We start from the raw sequence: 23,163 nt of genomic DNA, 5'->3' as shown, positions 1-23,163 counted from the left end.
GCGCTGCAGTCCGGACTTTGTCGCTCACTATCCGCACCTTTCAAACACACAAAATCGTCTGTTTGTATTCACTCGGATTCTGGCGTGTCTGCTGGACGCGCAGGCAGCCCCTGCACCTGGATTACCTTTGTCGGCCGCGGCCACAGCAACAGCAGCAGAAGTAGAGTAAGAGAGCACTCAGGTCTGTCGAAAATTTCGACGAGGACAAGTTGCGGGCGAGCGCGGCGTAAATGCGGCCCCGGGGCGATCGAGCAAAGAAAACAGCCCGGGCGGGTGAGCAAAGAGAAACAAGGCGGCGCGCTGCCGCGGAGGGGCGTCATGTGCAGTCTGCGCGAGCTCCAGATCACAGTTCGTCGAAACTTCAACGAGCTGAGGAAAAAGGACGACATGATCGCCTCACTCGAGGCCGAGCTAGCCGACAAGATCGAGATCATTAAGCGGCTGCACTGCGAGATCGACAAGTACCGGTCGGTGTTCCCCGCCTTCCAGATCAATCGTCGCTTGGACCGATTGTCTTGCCGCACCAATAGCAGTGAACGTGACAGCAACAGACACAGCACGGCAGTCACGCCTGGCATCAGCCTGCTCAACTTGGATAAGTCAATTGACGCGAAGACCGGCACGCCGCTAACTTCGGGAAGCAGCCGAGTCACGGTTTCTACCTCCGACGTCCTGTTCAACTCAACCCAGTGCAGCAGCGTAAGTTCGTTGGACGACACCGTGTTCCGCGATCCGCACAACGCCGACCAGACCAAGTGCGACTCGCCGTTGGAACGACAAAAAGGGAAAGAGGCACCGGCGGCGGCCAACGGCGCACTCAAAGCGAACTCGGTCATCACCAGGAAGCCTTCGGTTCAGTATCTCAACATTGAAGCCACCAAGGAACCAAGCAAAATCAAACTGTGTCGAAACTGCGGCTTGCACGAAGAAGGCACGCCTCCTCCGCCGCCGCGGATTACTCGCCCGCCCTCGCCGCCCAGCAACGGCACCGAGTTCAGACGAAAGAAGCTGTCGAAGAGAAGCATACGAATTTCGGCCAGCAACATGATGCAGGCGCTGTCCAGCAACCGATGCACTTCCGTCTCTATGGGGGACTCCTCGCTGTCGAAACAAGACACCAATACAATCAGCGGTGTCGGTTGCAGCAGCAGTAGCAGCAACAACAACAATAGTAGTAGCAGCAGCGGCGGCACTCGCAAGATATCCAGCGTGCACAATTGGCTACGCAAACACACGCAATGGCGCAGTAAGAATCAAAGCAGCACGTCGTCGCTGCTGGACGACGCGCCGCCGACACCAAAAGCGAAGTCTGAAAAGCGACGTATCAGCCTATGGAAGCGCGGCCTAGCCTACGTGAAGTCGCCAAAGGCGCCATCGTCCAAAGCCAACGGCTCCCGGCGACTCAAGAACAACACCCTTCCCTCGCCGCAGCACCAAGTCAACTACAACCCCTTTGCTCCTTACCAGCAGACCAACCTTGTGCATGTGGCCGTGCAGACGCCGCCCATTGTCGACGGCGCTGCTGTAAACCTTTACCAGCCGCGCACTCTCTACAACCCGAGCCAGCTGGAACAGACCTACTTCCAACGGTGGCGCGAGCGTACCATCTTCCTGCAGAGCCTCAACGCCCAGCAGATCATGCTGGCCAACTTGCAGCACGCCGCGCTGATGGCCGAACAGCAGAAGGCAGCCTCCAGGTCGAGCCGCGTGTTCGAGGCTTCCTGGCACTCGCAGATCCAGCCCGGCGCCAATGGAGCGGCCAGGCAGCAGCAGCAGGAACCGCAGCAAATGGAACTGGACGAGGGCTCGAGCGCTGGACAAACGCCCGGCACGGCGACGGCGAGCGAAAATGGCGCGACTGGCATGTACGTCTCGAACGGCATGGCCGGCGGTTTGTTCGAGGCACCGTTAATGGCCGCCTCCCAGCAGCCAGCGGTTGCAATTGCCTCGCCTATGATACAAATGTCCCAGCCTCATCAACAGCAACAACAACAACAGCAGCAGCGCAATATGCCGATCGGCATGTTTTCGGTGCACGCATCGCCAACCTCGTCGGCTAGGAGCTCAAACAGCCGCTCGCCAAAGCACGGCGACTTCGTCTCGCCGACCAAGACCGCCAAGATGTCGCCGAGCGGCGCCAACCACCACCAACAGCAGCTGCTGCAGCAGCAGGCCGGCACCTCGGCCGGACATCGGACGCCCAACAAGAAACACCGGCTCAAGCGTCATGCGATCTCGGCCGAACCGAGCAACGACAAGTCGAAGTCGTTGAACAACATGCTGCCCTGCGTACCGAAACCGCAAAAGTGAGACGGATTATTATGTGTGTCTGTGGGACTGTGCGTGGGGCCCTGTCTGCGGTTTTTGGCCGCTTAGGAGCTTGCGGGACGGCGCAGTGTTGTTTTTGCTTAGAGTTACTGTAATTTGTCAGTTTTAAAACCGTATGATTGGTTCTTAAACGCACAAATACCAACCAAAAGCATCCGGCTAATTTACAGGCGGTAATTGGGTTATTTATGATAAATACTTGTCGGCAACTTGACTTTTGGTGCTTCGCAGATCGATAAAATTTGTTGCGATTTAGGGCGTTCTGTCAAAGATGGTATAGTTGGATCCTGGTGGTTAGTTTGACTAAAATTGTTTAAGAAAAGCTCAACTGTTTATAAAGAAATGTTTTATGCATTAACATCATAACGTAGAAGTTATCCTGTACAACAATGTACTTCGTCTATAGCGAAATCGCCTATTGGCATGCGACAATTACAAAAGCTTTAGCACAAACGTACGTTAAACTAGCTTTTATCTAGTGACGCTATTGCAACTCCATGTCGTAAAGTTGACCCTGGTCTTTTGACGGGTGTAATGCACTGTTCGTGTACAGTTTTGCGCACGTTTAAAAGGCGAACTTTGACGGAGTGATAAGGCAATAGCCCGAAGGGATAGGCCCGACTTAGGAACATCCGCCGTATCATCAAGCCGCCGCTTTGAAAGCTAACCGACTCAATCGTTTACGCAATTTGTCCACTAAAGTCCGACGCTGCGCAATTCATCGGGCTGATGGCGACCGGTAAAAAGGCGAAACCCCATCGTCTGCTTGGCTAAAGACCGTAGGGCGCAGTGACGCGATTAATACTGTGGTCGTTAGCCTGTTACTTAAACTTGGGACGGTCACTTTGGCCGTGAATTACAATTAACACTTGGCCTACACTTGAGTTTTTTTTACAAAATTCCTATTGTCGGTTTTGTTCTTGTAGCTATATTTTGATGTTTTTTTGTACTCAAGACAGAACACAAACCGGTGATAAAACAGCTCATTGTCTAATGAATTGGTTGCCTGATGAATAAATTCAGTAAATCCAAAAACATAATCATTAACATTTGTAAAATTGTTCTTCGGCAATGATTTTTATATAGTGCAACCTAACTAGGTTATCGAAATGTAGCTACATTTAACAAAATATATTGGCGAAAGAACGAATGATACGACTGATAGAAACGAATAATACGACTGATAGGCCTGGCAGCAATAGTATATTCGTAAGCATTAATGTTCTAAATATTTTTTCGCAGGAAACTGAGATCATTACTGATGCAGAATTCCATATTTATATATATGTGTGTTAGGAGTATCAGGACATTGTAGCTGTGTAATAACATGTGATTGCGACAATTACGTATCTATTTTATATTTTTTTATGAAAAAAAATTGTTCATATTTATTAGCTCCTTACAAATTACTGGTTTGGTATACCGAGGTACGCAATATTGGGAATTGAACTAGTTTCAAAAGAACGTTCATATAGCTGATATGGTAACGAGGAAAATGCTGAGCTATTTGAAACGTAAAATTTTGAAACTTTAAATAACGTATTTGTTATCTACATTCCTAGCCGAAACCGATTTGTCATATCACCATTCCGGAGCGTTTCGAGTTAAACATATTTTCGCCTAACGTACGCAATATGAGGACTTAAAATAGTTACAAAAGAACGTTCAAGGCCGATATGCTAATAAGGAAAATGGTGAGCTATTTAACGTTAGAGTTTAATTTCGTTAAATAACGTAATAGTTATCTGCATTCCAATTTGAAACCCCTCTGGAATTTCAAAAAGCGATTAATAATATTGTTTATAATTATACTACTTCATATTTAGTAACTCAGTTTTACTAAGTTACTAATGGAATGATATTGATCTGTATACAAATTTGTATAAACTCTTCAATTATCTTCCTCCTCCAGGACAAAGAAGCTGATCCGGGAGGCAATCCTCGAGAACGACTTCATGAAGCATCTGGAAGACCCCCAAATCGAGGAGATCGTCAACTGCATGTACCCGGTCGAGTATAACAACGGAAGCTGCATCATCAAGGAGGGTGACGTAGGCTCTCTTGTCTACGTCATGGAGCGTGAGTGGTACCTGTTTTTCGTTGTGGTTCGCCAAGTTAAAGCGGCGACGTTAAATTTATATCTCACTATTCGATCTTACTTTAATCGCATCACAACGTTGAGTTGTTCGAAAACCTTTCAAAAGAAACTCTAACGTATTTATTGGTTCAATTCTATTCACTGTCTTTCTTTATTTGTGGTGATTTTTGTTTTGTTTGGCTTTTTTGAATGGGCTGACCCATCTTGTAAAAGAACTGATTTGCATGACTCCTTAAATGCAGACATAGCATCGCACCAATTAATTTAAAAGCCTATATCGAAGGTTGCCATACGTTCGCGTTAAACGCCAATCATCACTTTACTCAGCGCGTTTGGCATTTTCCCGAATAGCCAAGGGAAAAGACACGACCTAAATATTGATCGCCTTCCTTTTCACCGAGGTATACTTTTCGAAAAACAGTTTAACAGCCCGTGAGAGACATGCTACTATACGCCTAAGAGAATAATATACTGTTTAATCCAAACTGTCACATTAATTATAGATGTATAGTACCCAGGTTAGTTCATTTCCCCTAAGATATTTTTGTTTCGACTCTGTAAATATAAGTATTTTCAATTTAGTACTGATAGAACTGTTAAGCTTAATTTGAATATGGCCATACATGTGTTGTAAAATGCGTCGACTTAAAAAAAATGCTGGCAAATTGTTGAAGACTATTCAGAGCTTGATTTCGTACATGGCGCGCGAAAGCTCGTTAATCATTTCACTGTCACTGAAGTCGACAACAAGTCTGCCAATCAAAAAACGTGCAAAGTCATCCAAAACCACTTGGTTCTGAACAAACCTAATAATGTTCCCCTTTTTTTCCCAAATTTTAGTAAAGTAGCTTACTAAACACGGCGTCAAATTAGTAATGCACCGCGAAGACCTACCCGAAACAGCGACCACAGCACGAAGCCCAGCGATTTGCATGGGCGGCCTCGTATTTCCTTAAGTATATAGTCCGTGTTTATTTGTCTTCGGACAAACGACAGCAAAATCCGCCAGGAAGTCGCGTAAAAGACTGGTACCCGAATCGTGGCACCAGGAAAATGTTTGTTTGTGGATCAGTGCTCTTTGTTATGATAACCTTGGCGGACAGTAGCGAAGACTTTTTAGCAGTGGTTCTCAACCTTTTATGGCTTGCGGCACCCCTCAGAAATAATAAAAAAAGATTGCGGCACCCTTACAAGATTTTACCGTAGGTAAATCACTAGATTCTAGTGAGTAGAATGTCACAATAAATGGAACTGAAACGACACACATCAACTCTACACAACGCAAGAAGTTATAAATGGATTTATTCCACTCTACTCTTACAAAAAAGCTGCGAGAGTGGGGCAAATTTCAGATTCTTAAAGATTCTCAAATATCTCTCGGCACCCTTGGGAATAAGAAATGGCACCCCAGGGTACCGCGGCCACCCGGTTAAGAACCACGGACTTATAGCGATGGCAGTTTTTGCTTCAAAGTTTTTTCGTTTGTTTTTAACGTCGCTGAAAATTGTTTTGATTGTTTTGAACGTCGCTGCTAATCTGTTTGTAGCCGAATTCTTCTAAATACCAGCTTCGCTTTAATCACGAAACAAACGCGGTTTGAGATAAAAAAAAACATTTTTTTGTTTTTCTTCCGTCTTCATTTTGCGAACTGAAGTTGTGTGCTCGGTTGTCGAAAACGTTTTTTATTTAAGATGGTACCGCCATATTGTGTTACGGCCTATTTGTGGCCTGTGTTTAATTACAGCTGGATAGAGAATGAAATCGTATAGTTCTTGCTCGCTATTAACCGACATCAATCGCCCGCATGAATCCGGAAAATCCCGAACCGCCGCGAGTTTAAATGCAAAGCGCTGGTAATGCGATTGGATTCGCCTAACAACGTCAAAGTGGCCCCGGTGGTCTTAAATGTCGAACGATTTAAACCTGTTTTGCGATATAACTTAAACTACCCACATATTATTTTGTCGCATCATAGCCCAATAACAGCACATGCTTGTGCAATGCAAAAATAGCCTTATTTCTCATTCACAAAATTGGCTCAGAAATTATGACACTAAAAACTGGCTGAGAATTATGACGCTACAACTCTATTTGCACTCATCTAGAACGTTATCACGCGGCTTCGAAGCTAAGCAACTGTACGGAAAAGTCCTTATGCGGTTTATCAGACACAAAATCCTTACTTGTCGTTGAAAACAATCTATAGACGAGCGCGGGCAATAGGGCATGTCACAACAAACATAACAGGATTTGCACCAAGTTTACACGACGACGGCACGTTTTTGTAAGACAGGTAGCGGCAACCGGTCAGTTCTTAATTAATGACACCATCGTCCAGTTTGCGTGACCTTTCTAATCAGAAATAGCCGCCTCCTTTTTCCCGTGTCCTGTTTCCGAGCTGCGCATAACCCGGTTTACGCGATCCCATTAACCCTGTGTTCTCAACTAGGGGACAAAGGATCTGTTGTGATCTATTAAAGGGACCAACCGCATTTGTTTACGAAGTAATACTTTCGTTTCTGAGTAGCAATTTCATGTTGTTTAATTAACCAATATCAACAGTCACTGTCTACTTTTTTTACTGGAAAATTGGGCCAGAAGTAGATTTAAGGCGTAGCTTTGCGAATATGCATTTGAAGTGTTGATCACTTCAATATACTGATGACATAAAAACTGCTAGAATTTTCGTTGCTAAACGCTCGGCCACGTTATTTCGTCTTGCCTTTGTTGTCCGGGCAGTTCAACCAACCAATAAATAAATAAATCGCTGTCGGCCAGACTTCTGTGTGCGTTTACTATTCGTCCTACCACAACTCTAACAATTGTGACGTCGATAATGCGTATTGTTGTTTTGGAATATGTGCACAATGTGTAACCTACATCTGTACATGCTTGAATATTTATTGCACGGCTTACCGAAGCCAACAGCCATTATGCTCTAAACTTCAAAGTATTAATTGCCGTGATGAAAAACGCACGGTTGATTTCGCCAAGCGTCCAAGTCGAAATGCTGACCAGCGATTTTCATAGCGGCCAAACTAGATGCGACCTTACTAGCAATAGGTCCATCCCCTGCGCTCATTTTATTTTGTTTTGCGCAGAGGGCAAGGTGGCAGTCACAAAGGCGGGGGCACACCTCTGCAACATGGCCGAGGGAAAGGTGTTCGGTGAACTGGCGATCCTCTACAACTGTACGCGCACCGCCACCGTGAAAGGTAAGCCTAGTAAACAAGAAGCGCGCAAGCCAGAAGGATGAGCCCGTAGTCACGATTCGGCGAGCCGGACTTTTTCGGGATTGTTTCAATGTCAACATCGTCTTTGTCGGACGGAACCTGTATGGCGGTGTATTAAATTGGCCGATCCGTTATGTAACTCTGTATTTTTTTCGTACCGATTTCTTCCCTTTTCCCGATGTATAAGTAAGAAAAATCATAAGACACCTGTTAAAATTTCATTTTTGCAAAGAACTGGTATTAGATATATGGCAGGTATCTTATTTCTATAAAACCTGTTTCCCAAGTGAATATAAATCTAACATAACAATAGCCGAAAATAAGCGCTCGGGCTCTATAGTTTTGCCCTAACTAGTCCAATGCCTATGCACGTATGGCCAAGTTGGAGCCTTTACATTTCCCTGTCTAGTTCAGTATTGTTTAAAAACTACAACATACTTGATTTGGTTGTAAAATAATTTAGTTCCTCAGGTTTTATTTTTTAAAATATTTAAATGTTAAAGTGTTATGCATCTTATAACATTGTATCAGCAGTTGAAAAACAATGTATAAATTCTGGTTGAATTATTTACAGTATATCGCGCTAGTTCAAAGTCACCGTTAAATCTTGTTTGCCTAAAGTCCTAAACCAGTGTTTATATAAAACTGTTGCTGTATAGCTTACATGATTAGTCTTACTGAAATTGGTTCTGAGCATAGAATTGTCTTCAATTTCGGTAAAATTGACGAAGAATTACGATTAAATGGTTTACAATTATTGAATTCCAATATATTATTTTTATTGTCTTGTTTACGTTTTGTTCAATTTAGGCTTACAATACATCCAATAATCCAATGTAGATATTAGGGTCGCTAAATCTTTGCTGTTAAACATTAGAGGCTTGGTATTTGTTTCGCCGCCAAAAAAAAGTTAAGAAACAGCATGGCCTAAACCAGGGATGTCAAACATTTTATTATAGTGGGCCGCATTGACACTTGAAATAATTTAATGGGCCGCAGAACCTATTAAGTTTCAAGATTAAGTATTGCTCTTTAGAGTTATAACAGGCCTTCAGAGTTATATATATATTTATTTACCCATATTGTACTATTAGTGCGCCCCTAAAAGCTGACTGGTACATTTTAGTTAGGCTAATATTGGACGTTTAAAATACTACTTGAAAGTGAAAATGACTAGCGGGCCGCACAAAAATTTCAGACGGGCCGCAGGTTGGACATCCCTGGCCTAAACGATCAACACTAACAACAAGTTTTCAGCAGTTCGTTGTGTAGTATCGCTGCTAAGTGTTGGTCATTAGCGTTGAACGCTCAATCGCATTTGCGTCAAAGGTTATAGTTAAAAGCGCGTAACGCCGCAATTTGCCTCTCACAAGTAGCTTTTGTGTTTGTTATGCTGTGCACTGGCGCAATGCGTTATCGTTCAAATGCATCAGTAGCAAGAACAATGCGCTTTTCATCAAAGCTTATCGAAAACTCCAAAGCTAAGCATATTTTAGCCACAGCATTGAACTCTAGTGTTTTCTGATGTATTTTCTCGTTCGCTTAAACGTGATAATGATTACCCTTTAAACGAAAGTCCTTCCAATCACACAAATGTTAATCTTGTTCCGTGTACTATACCCACATTACAACAGTACTACATTTGCACTAGCTCTAACGTTTACTGAAACGTGATTATTTTACTTACGATATGCATAAAACGATTTTCTTAAAGAGCTGTTGTTAAAGTCTTATTATAGTAGGGCGATTATTTTTTTGACCTAAAAATAGAAAATTTTGACCTGAAAAATTTAAATTTTAACAAATTTAGACCTAAAAATAATTTATTTTGACAAATTTTGACCTGTTAGAAATACATTGATTTAAGTAATCTAAGCGTCGTTACGGGTGTGAAAGTTGGACTTTAACAAAGGAACTGATTGACAACCTGAGTGCCGCTGAGATGTGGTTCCTGAGGAAAATGCAGCGTATATCTTTTACGTCCCATAAAACCAATCAAGAGGTACTGATTCAGACCAATCAACAGAGATCACTGTTAAGCACTATAAAACTTAGACAACTCAAGTTTTTCGGCCATATAACCAGACACCAAAAACAAGAATTCATAATTTCGTGTGGCAAAATATGTGGAAATCGTGCACCTGGACGACAAAGAAAAATGCTTATAAATCAACTGAGGGACTTTCTGAACATCAAAGCAGAGAATATTTTTGAATTAGCAAGAAATAGTAACATATGGAGAAAACAGTATTTCATGGCAGCCGAAGCCTGGTTCAGGCATGGCACTGAATGATGATGAAGCGTCGTTAATCACGCGTTTTTTATACCGTATATTGCTCTAATAAAGATATAATACGGTTAAAATTACCTTAAACATCAATCAAAACTAATTTTTTTGATAAAATTGAACGATAAATTTCTAAACAACTGATCGACCAATTTCAAAAAGCTGATTATAGTTATTTTTTAAACGATTTATGTGCATTTTTATTTGGTTTTGACTTGAAAAAATTTTGACAAATTTTGACCTAACGTGTAAATTTTGACAAATTTTGACTTTTTTTGACAAGTTTAAAAATAATCGCCCTACTTATTAGGAAATACCCGGAGCCTCTTTCACATTGTATATACCAATTCAATGGTACGGGCCCTTTTTCGGTATTGCGTTTGACATTATGAAGTCAGGACTTCCCGAATCCAAAAAGTATCGCAATTCCATGAATTGGCCGAAATTTCGGGCCCTAATTATTCAGTATAGAGTGGCTGAAGTGTATAGGTATAAAGATGTCTGCAATTATTTCGCCGCAAAACACTTCACACGTCAGCTTAATAGTTCAGATTCGATTTTGTATTGACATTTAACCATATAGGAGAAATGTGATAAAAATTAAACTTAAAAAATGAGATCACTGAATTAATTTACGCTACGTATAACAAGAAACGGATTTAACGCAGTTAAAATAATGTTTTAAAGCAATTCTTTTAAATTCGTGTAATCTAAATGTTTACATATGCAATCCTATAGCTAAACAGACCTTCCATGGTTAAGAAATGATATTACTTTCTTATACTTGTGTAAATATATAGTCACAGCTATCCCACACGATTTTTAGGCATATTTATTGCAATTTCCTATTTCTGGCAATTCCGGTTATTACTCAGTTTATAAGTTAGTAGGCTATAAAAGAAAACCACAAATCGAATGTTGAAATGTCCCTCGTAGCATTTTACCGCATTTAAAAGGTCTTGGACAAATGTATTTGTAAGTTACTACTGGTTTAAAAAATGTGTGCTGCCGCTACATTCCTTATTCTTCGCAAACCATACGCATTAACGTACGAAAATGGCTACTTGCCGGCTTGCTCTTTTACGCTTGCACTCGTACGTTAATATGCATTGGTTTAGGTTAGTGTTAGGTTTGGTTTTGGGTGGTGGACTGGACTGGTGGTATAGCATTCTTAATTTTCTGAATTTTGTATAAGTTCCATGATTTATTTTGAAATCAATTTTAATTACCTTCTTAGCCGCGTAAATAGCCTCAGGAAGTGCCTATTGGCTATTTGCCCGGATCGCTGTTTTACGCTTGCACCCGTTTGCGACTATATGTCGATTTAAACTACTTTGGTGTCCGGGATAAATAGCCTGTTACTTAATATTTTCGTAACTGCCATTGCACAAAAACTCAAACGAACATACGGCCTTGTAGGTTATACAGCAAACTCAATGCGCACATAATGTACATTATTTCGTGAAATGCGTCACGTAAAATTCCAGTTTCAAAACCTGCTGACCGAAACGTGTTTGTATAGGTAGCGACAACCTTAAGAAAAAAGTAAAATACTCGTCTATTTCGAAATCTGCGTTTCTAACGCGATCGACTTTTCCTCAGCAACTACCCGTGTCCGTCTTTGGGCGATCGACCGCCACTGCTTCCAGGCGATCATGATGCGGACTGGCCTCCTGAAAAACTCAGAGTACTTGGAGTTTCTGCGGAGGTAAGTCGATAATACATTTCATTATAGCGGTTGTGCTTGGCAGTCGGGCAGTTTGTTGCTCAGCGATAGAGTTTGGTATAATCCAAGTCTGGAGAAATTAACTGTCGATTGTATTTGTTTCATAATCTGTTTGATTTTGAAACTAAATGTCAAGGCCAAATTGGTCGAGAAAACTTTAACTGATGACGTTACAAGTGCATATCTAAACGTCTATATATTAAGATGATTTCGATTTGTCGTCACATCTTTTCAAAACACGACAACGCAAGGTTAAATTTTGCCCTTGACATTTTTTCTGCGCTCGACATCACAGCCTTACAACTGTGGAGTCAATGTCCTCGCAACACGTTTGTCAACATCAGCTTGTTTGGAGCACGAGCAATTTGTTGTGTGGCCAATGCGAACGGTCTCCTGAATTACCAACAGTTTAGCCAATTTTATCAAATAAAACACAAACTTCTTCGCGCTTCACGCGGCCAATAATACACTTCACTATCTTTATGTTGTCTCGGCGATATTTAATAAAGAAAAATACCGAATTGGATTTCGTTGGGGATGCGCAAGGCATAGAAAAATTACCAAAAGGGGGCGCGGCTGAAAAAAGGTCAAGAACCACGGGTGTAGCTAATGTTTTAAGTGTCAAAACTATGAATTTGGGTTACTCAAAAAATTTGTAGATACAAGGAGGCAATATACTTTGCATCGCATAGACAACATATATTTCATGAAATATTTTAGGCTAAATATTGAAGTAATAATACTGCTGAATTGCCACTTAACACGAGCAATGTTGGATATGTAGATATTACACACATTTCAAGGGTCGAGGGTCGAGGCCGTATCTATTTTAATCAAGCGGGTCGCTGTATAAATTTGCTATGTTTGTGGGACAGTTCTCTGCAACTTTTTATCACTTGCGGCTCATCCATATGATTTAACATTGGGTACATAAACAAAAATATACCTTAAGCTTAAAGGACTAGCAACACTTGGGTTCAAATGCAATACAGCCTAGGACCAAGAGAAAAACAGTTATTGTCGTCGAAGGCGCATTACGTTTTGTATTAACTAATTTTCTGATCTTTCTAATTAACCGTACTCCTCTAAAAAGTGTCAAGTCGCTATGTCCTGAGACATACTTCGGTTACCCCTTGCGTTGGCAGATCGGGGGATACCAACCAAGATAAAAAATAATTACAGTGCAAACTGTTGCATTTTCAAAATATTACTTTTTTTTGTAGCATTGTCAAAATAATATATTTTTTTCTGTTGCATTTTCCAATTAATATATTTTTTTTCTGTTGCATTTTTAAAAAAATATTTTTTTCTTCGCATTTTTAAAATACGTTTTTTTTGCATTTTCAGTGTCCCAACTTTTGCGAGCTTGAGCGAAGAGATCCTTCGAAGAATCGTCGACGTCATGGATGAGGTATATCTAACTTTATTGTTTATTTTTCTTGTTGTTTTGAATTTTTAGCAAAAAATCAAGGCGAAACGTTATCCAGATTTGAGGCAATACCCGAAATGTTATAAACATTTTATCAATTGTTTACTGCTTATTATCAATGGATAAAAGCCAACTATCATATTTCTAAAAAGCAGCTGAGAAAAATATTTACAAAAAAAATAGTTTAAGGCTGCTTGTATCGAATTGCTTATTGTTTCTTACCTCAGGCACTGACATACATATTGTTGCCACAAACACAGCACAATAAGTAAGGGAACAAAAATTGTTATTAAATCGTATTAATTTTTAACTAATTTTCCCCTAGTTTTATCCTTAATGAGGATTATTTTACGCTGGTCTTTTCTTTAAACAACGAAACAACACTTTTTGACACCTATTATTTTTCGGTGCTGGTGTTTAACGAAAGAAAATGTTTAATAGGTCTGATATGTTTCAAATAATTATGCACTTGTAGTGCTTATTTGAATTTAATTTAGCAAAATGCAGTCAATTTGTTTTTATATTAAAAAACTAAACTAAACCAAACCTATTTTTAAGCATTACCCTAATTTTAAGCGAGGAGTACATTCACCATGAAAAACGAGCCTTAACTATACTGTTTGCACACTTAAAACACTTTTGGACCCAGAATATTAGGGTAGCAATCCAAAGTGATTTGTTAAACGCAGTTTGACGCACTTATCGATTTGACGCCAATAAGCAAGCTGCTCCGTATTATGTTTATGTAGCATGTTTAATCATTCATATTGCCTCCATTTTAAACAAGATACTAAAATGGACGTGAAAAATCGATAAAGCTAATTATCGAAAGCGTATAACGTTGTGCAACAACAAGTGTCCAGCTATAAACACAAATACCTCATTCGCGGCTATTATTACACAGTTTTTTATAGGTCACGTAAAACCTTTGTAGTTAATAACATATAGAGGACCAAAAACAACCTCCCACTTTTAGTCGTCGACCTAGTATCAATTGTTTCACATAGCGAGGCTATTCTAATTTTGCAAGTCCTCAGTGTTTCTTAAACTTTGTATTAAGCGCATTTAATACAGCGAGGCATTGGCGACCGAGTTCTCTTCACTGAACTTTATGTATGCTTGAATGAATAAAACACGAAAAAAAGCTTTAATAAATTGAAATATAATAATAATGAGCCATGTCTTCGTACCCTTCCGCAATTTGTTTCTTAAATTTTAAAAAATACTTGAAACCAATATCAATAAATTTTATTATGTGAACTGTTGGAGTAGACGACCCCACATAAACTATTTTACTTGTTGTTTTTAGAAAAAAATGGAAATTTTTTAATCAAAATGTCGGCACACAATTAAATGTGTTTTTTAAATAAGTTGCGAAATTGCAAATATGTCATATTGTTTAAGGGGGGTGAACGACAAAGTGTTGTAAAAGCCGCACTGTTAGGGGTTGTAGTTCGCAAGTGTATCCCTGTTTACTTTAGGCAGCCACTGTATAATATTGCGTTGCTATAAAAATAGACAAAAATCTTGTGATATATCTCGGCGAAACTAATTGTAGGCATGTAAAACAAGGGTTGCACTTTAAAAGCATAATTTATGCCAGGGGTGTCCAACATGAGGCACGCGTGCCAAATGTGGCACGCGAGCTAATAAAAAATGGCACGCAAGCCCCCGAAAAATACAGCCAATTGTCAAAAAAGCTAACTTTGTTATACAGCCATTGTTTAGTCACAATACAAAACAATTCCAGGAATTACGACAACAAACAATTGCTTCTAAAATTATAACATAATAGTGTTTTTATTTTTTGTATAAAAGCGCTTTTAATATTAGAAGAAAAAATAGTTGCTAAACTTTGGAACGGGAAGTTTTAAGATAAAAATTGACACGTCGGCATGTTTGAGTTGGACACCCCTGGTTTATGCTATTTTTATAAAGGGCAAGCCACATATCTATAGGTTCAGAGTAAGCGTAGGTAGCTAAACCTTTGAGAATCGCCGGTTTAATGAATGTTGTGGGTGGTTTGCCATGCCTTACACATATGCTATCGTGCCCACCTAAAACTTTTTGACCTCGATCGCCCTCGATCGCATGCATAATTAATTAACAAGGCAATTTGCAATCCAATACTCATCCCGTTTGCGTTTACACGACGCAATCGATTTACCGGTATTCGTGTGGTGTAGTGCCAGCGTGGATATATTTTATAGCCATATATTTATATGAAGTGAATATTTTTTATATAAATATATCTATTTTTTTTTAATATATACCAGAAGAACGTACTTTTAGTACATTTTACAGCCTTGTGGATTTTTTACAACATGTGCAGCTCTGTTGGTTAAACCAACTCTCAAGCGAGTGAATTTAAGGTTAATACGTAATGACAAAACTTGCAAACCTGTTAAATTTTATCCGAACTGGACGCGGTAAAGCTATGCGTCACTATAAAATAAAGTCCCCCTCTATTGGCATGCACGTAACTTTGCATATGGAATCCATATCGAAGTAGGTGTGATATCTTAACTTATATATGACAAAACTCGTACTTGTTTTTTGGTTTGACGATGAAGTGCCAAAAACCGAACTAAACGGTTGTGAATACAGTTACTGGAAAATACAACATGCTGACAAAAATACAACATGTTAACAGCGTTGTTTAAGCACCCTTGTAAATCTTATATCATTTGCCAAAGTGCCAATTATGGATTCTGATTATATTATATAATTCGCGCTTGTTTTTGTTTCAAAATAGGGTTTGCATCTTGGGTGACATTATGTAATATTTTATGGTGTTAATTCAGCGTGTTGTGCTAACTTTCCAAAACTTGAACGTAAATTTCTGAGCTTTCGTTAGGCTATGTGAATCTGAGCCGTTCGTAAATTTTAATTATTATTTGTATATATACGAGCTTTCAGAGCTCGCGCTGGACAGTGCGTATAGAATTTGACGAGCTCCAAACTAAATTCACATGATAGATTTGATTGCAGCGCGGTTTGAATTCGAGAGATTATAACCCATGGGTTCTTAACCGGTGGGCCACAGCAGCAGTTTGGGGTGGGCCACAGAGCATTTGGAAATTGTTAAGTCTGTGAAAATCTTAGTTTTATTTGTCTAATTGTTATGTGTGGGTTATTATAAAGTGTTTTCTTCTTTTTACATTTTGAAGTTATTTTTTTCATATTTTGAAGGTTTTTTTTTCACATTTTGAATTTATATTTTTATATTGTTCGCATTTCAGTTGATTATAACCAATCTAATAACAACTTTTAGAAGTGAGCCACGGGATATTTTTAAAACAAAAGTGGGCCACGACCATAAAAAGGTTAAGAACCCCCGCTATAACCCGTACGTTTTGAAAAATCCGACCGCCAAAAATGGCCGCCAGTGAAATGTTTATTCAACCGTTAGCTTTGCAACTATACCGCACAAGAAACATCGCAAAATCAAGAAAACAAGCCGTATACAGTATCTGCTAAAGGCGATCGAGGCGCGAAGCGCTTTAAGGCGCGTTATCTTTTCATTACCGCGAAAGGCCTTCAGCGTCTGCGCACACGTCAACGCTCCACGAGTTAGCCAGATCTAAACCACCAAGCGTATAAACATAACTGGCTTGCACACACAACAGACAGCAGCGCTTTTCTTTCGGGCGGCTGCACAGCCCGACCTCGGTTTGTTTTTTACTCCGTGTCAGCCTTTTGTTGTTAACACGCAGAAACGAACGCAAATTTAGGCAAGTAAATTATCACGGATGGACTGATATCTTGATTAATGTCGACAATCAAATGGGATGTTAAAAAGTAATGTACAGCTAACAGACAAATAAGCAAATCGGATGACAAAATAGAGAAATGTTTTAAATAGAAAAAAAAACGTGAAACCGTGCAAATTCCAGCAAATAATATATAGGCGATTTCTTTTGATGACCCAATGTTAATTAAGGGTGTATGGAAGCGGGTAAGGGACGCTGCATGAAACATGATTTTTCCCCGGAATGCTACCACCTTTCACAGAATTGCCTCTGTTCGATTTTAATTATGAAGCATATCTGGGCGGCGGTCGAACTCTAAGGCTTCTGTCAAACTCGCTGATAGGCGAGCCAATTTGCTTGGAGCACCTGATTCCGACTGAGATTGATTGCCGTTGCTGTCATTTCGACTGCTCCGTCAAAAATGTTCATCTCCCTTTTCTGCACCGCAACCCGATAGGACAAGCTGCAAGATATCGAGAAAAGCAATAGCTATTAGAATCTTAGTTGTACGAATTGTCAGGCGCCGCTAACATGCGTGCTAAGTTAATTAAGCCAAATGAAATTTTCCAAAAGGCGGTAAAAATCAGTCAAAAACTTTTATATATTTATATTAGGTGATTTTTGCAAGTAAATCGTATTTACATACAAAAAAAAAACAAGTTCAAAAAGGAAAAAAATGAATTCTCCACTACTTTTGAAAATTTATTTTGGCCCAGCTGCCGAAAAGTTGTCGCTAAGCAAACGAAGAATAAACGTCAAGTAAAGACGAGTTTTAGACTATCGAACAGACAGATACTTGGCACATATTGCACACAGTTCACCGCATTTACTTTTCGCAATACAATAACTACATCGAAGAAACCATTGAAATATTAATTCACCCTACTGCCTCTGATACAGTCCATTCCACCTTAAAATAAACTCATTCAAAGTTGCCGAGTTTTAAACCTATACTGCAGTTAATATGTGTCATCACTTATTTGCCTATATATAGTTGACAAAAATTGATTTTTTTTCTTAAAAATATCAAGGCTCAAATAAACTCTTAAAAACTTCAACTATGTCCAAACCCGACGTCAATCAACCCAATGCTCCACTCACAAAATAAATAGAAATATTTCTGTAAAATATTTATTTTCTTGCATTTCTTTCAGTGTCATTACGAAGACGGAGAGTACGTTGTGAGACAGGGAGCCATCGGTGACACGTTTTACATCATTAGCAAGGGAAACGTAAGTTATCCGTGTAGTCTGCAAATTATTTAAGGAAAATGATCCTTTTGCATTTATTGGCTTCGAACTTTTTTGTAATACCACTATTAAAGTATTTTTCGTTTGTCGTGATATACCGACCCACCCTAAGGCTATATACACGTTTCTTGCTACAGACTTTATATCAGTGTTTTTTAAACAGTGTTTCGAAAGATAATTATCGTGTGTTGCTAAAAGTATATACGCAAGCATGTGAGACTTTAATGCACACTGTCCGATATACAACTGTTAATTTTAAACATTCACGTATTGACCTCTCATATATAAGGAGTTTCCCTCTCATATGTTCTAAGGGAAAAATGTTTTGTAGAAAGTATGCCGCGATTATTTTTTGATTTTTTTGGGGGGCGCAAGCCAAAATATTTTGAGAAACTACGGCTTTAGATGATTAGCCCATAAGGCGTAATACAATAATTAAATCATGCCAATCAAGTTATGCCATCCTTTCACGTTAAGATAATTTAAATAAATCGCCATAAAACCTGCGGTGGTGCGTTGTCGATTTGACATACGTTCGTCACTCGTGTGTTTTATCGCATCAAGCTCTTAAAAGTTTTCACGCTTGCAAACTTCGGAAAAAGTTTGACCGCAACTATGTAAGTTTGCTTTTTTACTTGTCAGAAAAGTTCAGAAACTAGAAAAGCCGTGTTTCGCTTTAACCAACGGTTTCGATCTCACGAGCAAATGTCGTTTCTCTCTTGACTTGCAGGTCAACGTGACGAAACGGAAAAGTGCCACCGACGAGCCGGCCTTCATTCGTAACCTGGGCAAAGGCGACTGGTTCGGAGAAAAAGCTCTTCAAGTGTAAGGACGTCTTTTCGCTTTACAAAACCGCCAGTTGTTTTGACTCGCGAGATTAGCGTCAGCACTTGCGGCGACCGTGCCAGTTTTCGGGCCGCACAACAACAACTTGTTTTGGCGATTAAGTCAATGCTAAAAAAAATGTTTTGGCAAACGCAAGGCGTTCTACGGCTAAACCAAATTTGTCAGAAGCAAACGTTATAGATAGATAGATCGATGGATGTATTTGATTTGCACGTTTGTAATTGTTTTAAAAAAATAGAATGCAAAGAAACAAAGTTGTGTAACAAACGCGCGACATTATACACTGAACGGAAATACTTTATAATAGATTAGCGCTTCGACAAACCTTTTCAAACGATTCAAAAACAGGGCAGAACGAGGCTACAGTATATTGCCGTCAAAATAAAAAGTGACATTCTCACAACACATCTTGGTTTGGCATTTATATGTTGTCCACAAATAACTCAAAGTCATGTACACCGGATGTAATCTTCCTTCCTTTTTAGGGAGTTTCCTGAAACGTCTACGTTTTGAGCGAGTATAAAGCTCTCGACTTACGATAAGGGATGCCCTAAACTTGTCATTCTAATATGATACCCAAACCCGTTATTTTGGAGAAAAACTATCGCGATTCGATCCGAAACCATATTACGTCATTACTATGCCCAAATAAGCAAAATATACGAATTTAAAAGGTTCAAAGTTTATTTTTCTAGGTAGTTAAAATTTGCTTTGGCATTGTTGGGTTTAATTCCAATTGTTAACCTTCCACTCTTTGATGAATTAGTTTTCAAAGTAGAATCACAGAATTCGCAAACCATGGGCGAAATTTCTTTATTTGTTTGGTATCGGATCGGCACCGATACCTCCCTATTATCGGACGAGTACCGATACTGCCCCTTAGCACCGGGTATCAGCTCCGGTCTGATATTATGGGTCACCCCTATAACTATGATCATATAGGACTTGTAGGATTATCAATGTTTTTCATTCCATATAGTTCAGCCAAAATGTCGTATGGCCATCTCAAATTGCTCGAATAGGATCGTGGAATAGGACCAATTCAGTTGCATACAGTTCTTGGCGCCTTTGTCAGTAACTGCAAACGAAAACAACGTGACACATTCTATTTCATTACCGCTAGCTTCCTGTTTTGCAAGCTAGATAAACAAACTGCAGTTTGCGGTTCTTGGTTGTGCTGATCGTACCGTTAGGACTCTTACTTGAGGCGATGATATAAGTTCCAACGAACTCCAATTTGAGCTAATTTGAAGTATTATGCCCCCGGTCGTTTAGGTTTGGGATGATGCGCAATGCGCATGGAATGCCATGAAAAGCTGTGTTTACTGTTTATCCTCAACAATATTGAGCTGCTTTCTAAAGTTTAAAAAACGTCTAACCATTAAAACGGCTAAAACGGCTAAACATTAAACCATTAAACTAAACGAAAATACAAACATTACAATACTTAATCAAAATTTAACGATATTAATAAAGTGTATAATTTGACTAGGTGCTTATGCTGTACAGTGACCATATTCCAAATATATATGCACAACAAAAAATACACTTTATAGTGATTAATTTGTAATGTTTCGTCACCATTCCGCTACCAAAGTATAGCCTAAAATATAAGGAATGACTGTTTTCATGGGTAGTAACTAGTAAGTATATCCAAGGTCCAAATAAACAACAGTAGTCTGAGCTTCGAGCCGGATATTTCTTTAACGCCTGGGCAAACTGGTGAAGAGGGGTTAAAAATAATAATCGTCGGGTAAAAAATGTCGCCAATTAAAGTTATTTTTATAGTTTAAAACAGCAAAAACAACTTCAAAACAAGAGCACGCTTCTTAACACCAAGTTAACTATTATTTTCTATCCCACAAACGTTGTTCTCTAAATCGCATAACCATCGTTTATTAGTTCAGTTTATCCGTCGACAGTGACATTCACCTCCAATTTTATAAATGAAGGGTTGAAATGTAAATAACAATACTATACTCTCCAGTTCAGTTATTTTTAATCACATACCATAGGTTTATCAGTTTTTGAGTTTATCCTTTACCAATAACATTTACCTCCATGTTTGTTTGTTTTTGTTAGGGATAATGTATAAACGGTGGGCTGAAAGTTCTTAGGCGCAAAATTGAAAATTAAAAAAAATATATTGTTTTATCCCCTAATACCATGACCCAAGGCAACACATCAAATTAATGATTAGGAAAATGTTTCACGGGTATATGATACTGCTATTTATAAACCTAAATGTATAATACAAAATGTAGCAGGCGTTACTGTATTTAGAGCAATGAATAAACAGGACGTCATATTACTACACACCTTGCGCATTTAATTTTATTACATGACAATCCCCGGCATTGCGATGATCTCAACCAACACTTCCTACCAAGGAGGATAAAATGTTATTACCACATATCAAATTCCCTTATCATAGAAATCAGACTCCGTATCGGCGGACAACTCAACTCTAATACGCCCTGCTCGCAAAAACCCAGTTGACTCACCAGCAACCCATTTTCGGTGACAAAATCGCAATTTGCCAAATTTCGGCAAATTATTGTAAACAATATTAAATAAGCTCTAAAATGGATCAACAAGCTACAGCCACGCAATCGCGACGTGAAGTTAAATTTAATCTGTCCAGTCGCATCTAACCAAGAATTTACAGCCGTACTTATGGCGCCATGATGCAAACTTACGTATGTTTAGCGCAGTGGGTTCTCAACCGGGGTGCCGCGGCTCTCTATAAAGTGCCATTATTAACACTTAAGGGTGCCGAAAGATGTTTCAAATTCTCTAGGATTCCAATTTTTGCTCTATTGCTAAACGATTTTGTGTACGAAAGTGCCAAAAATTGAAAACAATTTATCAACCTTGTTACACAGTTAATGTGCTGTTTCAGTCGTGCCTATTGTAACGTTACAGTTAACCATTCAGCAAAAATACGTGCAAGGGTGCCGCGAACTAACTTATAATTTCTGTAGTGTGCCGCAAGCCAAAAAAGGTTTCGAAACACTAGTTTAGCGGCTATGGCCAACAGAAACTTCTTGTCGTTTGTACTGCAAGTCCCTATAATATTTTTGAAAACACCTATGGCCGACCAGGGCTGCCAAAACTTAATTGCAGTTGCGTGTATTGCCGCGCGGCGCTGCCCGGACACATCTTAAGCCCGCTTCCGAGAGACCAAAAACGCATCAGGCCGCCCTTTTCTCCCCCGTTAGGCCGCTTATCGCAGCGCGGAAATCGCGATTTGGCCAATCCCGAGCCGCGTATAATTGATCGTGCTCGTTTGATGGGCGCCCGAGTCGATTGAGCAGATAGTGCCTTTGACATGCGCCAAGGTCTTGCTGTGATGCTTTTCTGGCCCGGATTGGCGGCCGAATTGCACTGCACAGTCGTCATACTGTTGTACTGACCGTAGGGCGTACAAGGTGTGACGCAATTTCGCTGGTTAAGGCCTGAAACGTTCTGTATTTTCGGACGAATTTGCATCGAGGAAAACTTGCACGTGGGCGTGTGATTAAAATTCTTCCAATAGGTTGGCGTTATCGTTTAAATCCCGTTTTTATGCTCAAAGAATCGACTTAAAATCTGAACAAATTTGTCTTAATCTAAATCTAAAAAACGTGGTACTTGACCTCGAGATAATCAACAAATATAACGCAACTTTGACAGAGTCGTTTATTAAAACCTGTCAAAGTATTTTTCCTGCGTCAAGTTGTTTTCTCCCCGGTTTGTTGTTTGCGTCAAAGCGTTTAACTGACGAGGGAGATAGCACAGCAAAGCCTTATAACGTGTCCGTGATTGAATAATCACCATGCAAATCTCGACCTCACCAACGATAGAGCGCCTCTTGTAAGTCTTAAGAACGCTCCATATATCAGGCTTGGCTTTGCGCTTTGAAGTTGGAAATTTTCTCGAATCGTTAAACCTGACCTTTACAACCATTGCGAACGTCTTAGCCCGCCTTTACTGTTGAACTCGCATTTAAGGCTTACGCGTTAATTCCACTGTTTTAATCTTTCAAGCAAGATCGGATTCGAAGTTTTGCGATTGCTTTTATCTGCACCTTCTCATCACTGCGTTGTCGAAGCCTAAGATTTCTCGATTGCTTAGATTTATCACACCAATCTTCGGTCCTACCCCATGTTGAACCTTTGCGATTGAACGGACAAAGCAGATTTCGTTTTCGTAAAATTGCGATTTTTTATCAA

At 39.8% G+C, this 23,163-nt stretch overlaps 1 protein-coding gene across 2 annotated transcripts in view; it reads left to right on the top strand.

The window, feature by feature from the left end:
- Positions 1 to 318: 318 nt before the first annotated feature.
- The window catches only part of LOC146138352 (uncharacterized), a 31,806-nt gene continuing 8,961 nt past the window's right edge, over positions 319 to 23,163 (top strand). For both annotated transcript variants that reach the window (XM_083393929.1, XM_083393930.1), the window contains exons 1-7: positions 319 to 2,306; positions 4,241 to 4,407; positions 7,528 to 7,641; positions 11,549 to 11,654; positions 13,020 to 13,083; positions 18,008 to 18,085; positions 18,834 to 18,928. In XM_083393929.1, coding sequence (XP_083250055.1) covers positions 319 to 2,306; positions 4,241 to 4,407; positions 7,528 to 7,641; positions 11,549 to 11,654; positions 13,020 to 13,083; positions 18,008 to 18,085; positions 18,834 to 18,928 — 2,612 coding nt within the window. The remainder of the gene's footprint in view (positions 2,307 to 4,240; positions 4,408 to 7,527; positions 7,642 to 11,548; positions 11,655 to 13,019; positions 13,084 to 18,007; positions 18,086 to 18,833; positions 18,929 to 23,163) is intronic.

This window comes from Ascidiella aspersa, chromosome 7 (genome assembly GCF_963924565.1).
Source record: "Ascidiella aspersa chromosome 7, kaAscAspe10.2, whole genome shotgun sequence".
In the NCBI taxonomy this organism is placed as follows: Eukaryota; Metazoa; Chordata; class Ascidiacea; order Phlebobranchia; family Ascidiidae; genus Ascidiella; species Ascidiella aspersa.
Note: the sequence above shows the minus strand (reverse complement) of the source record. Positions and strands in the feature narration are given on the sequence as shown.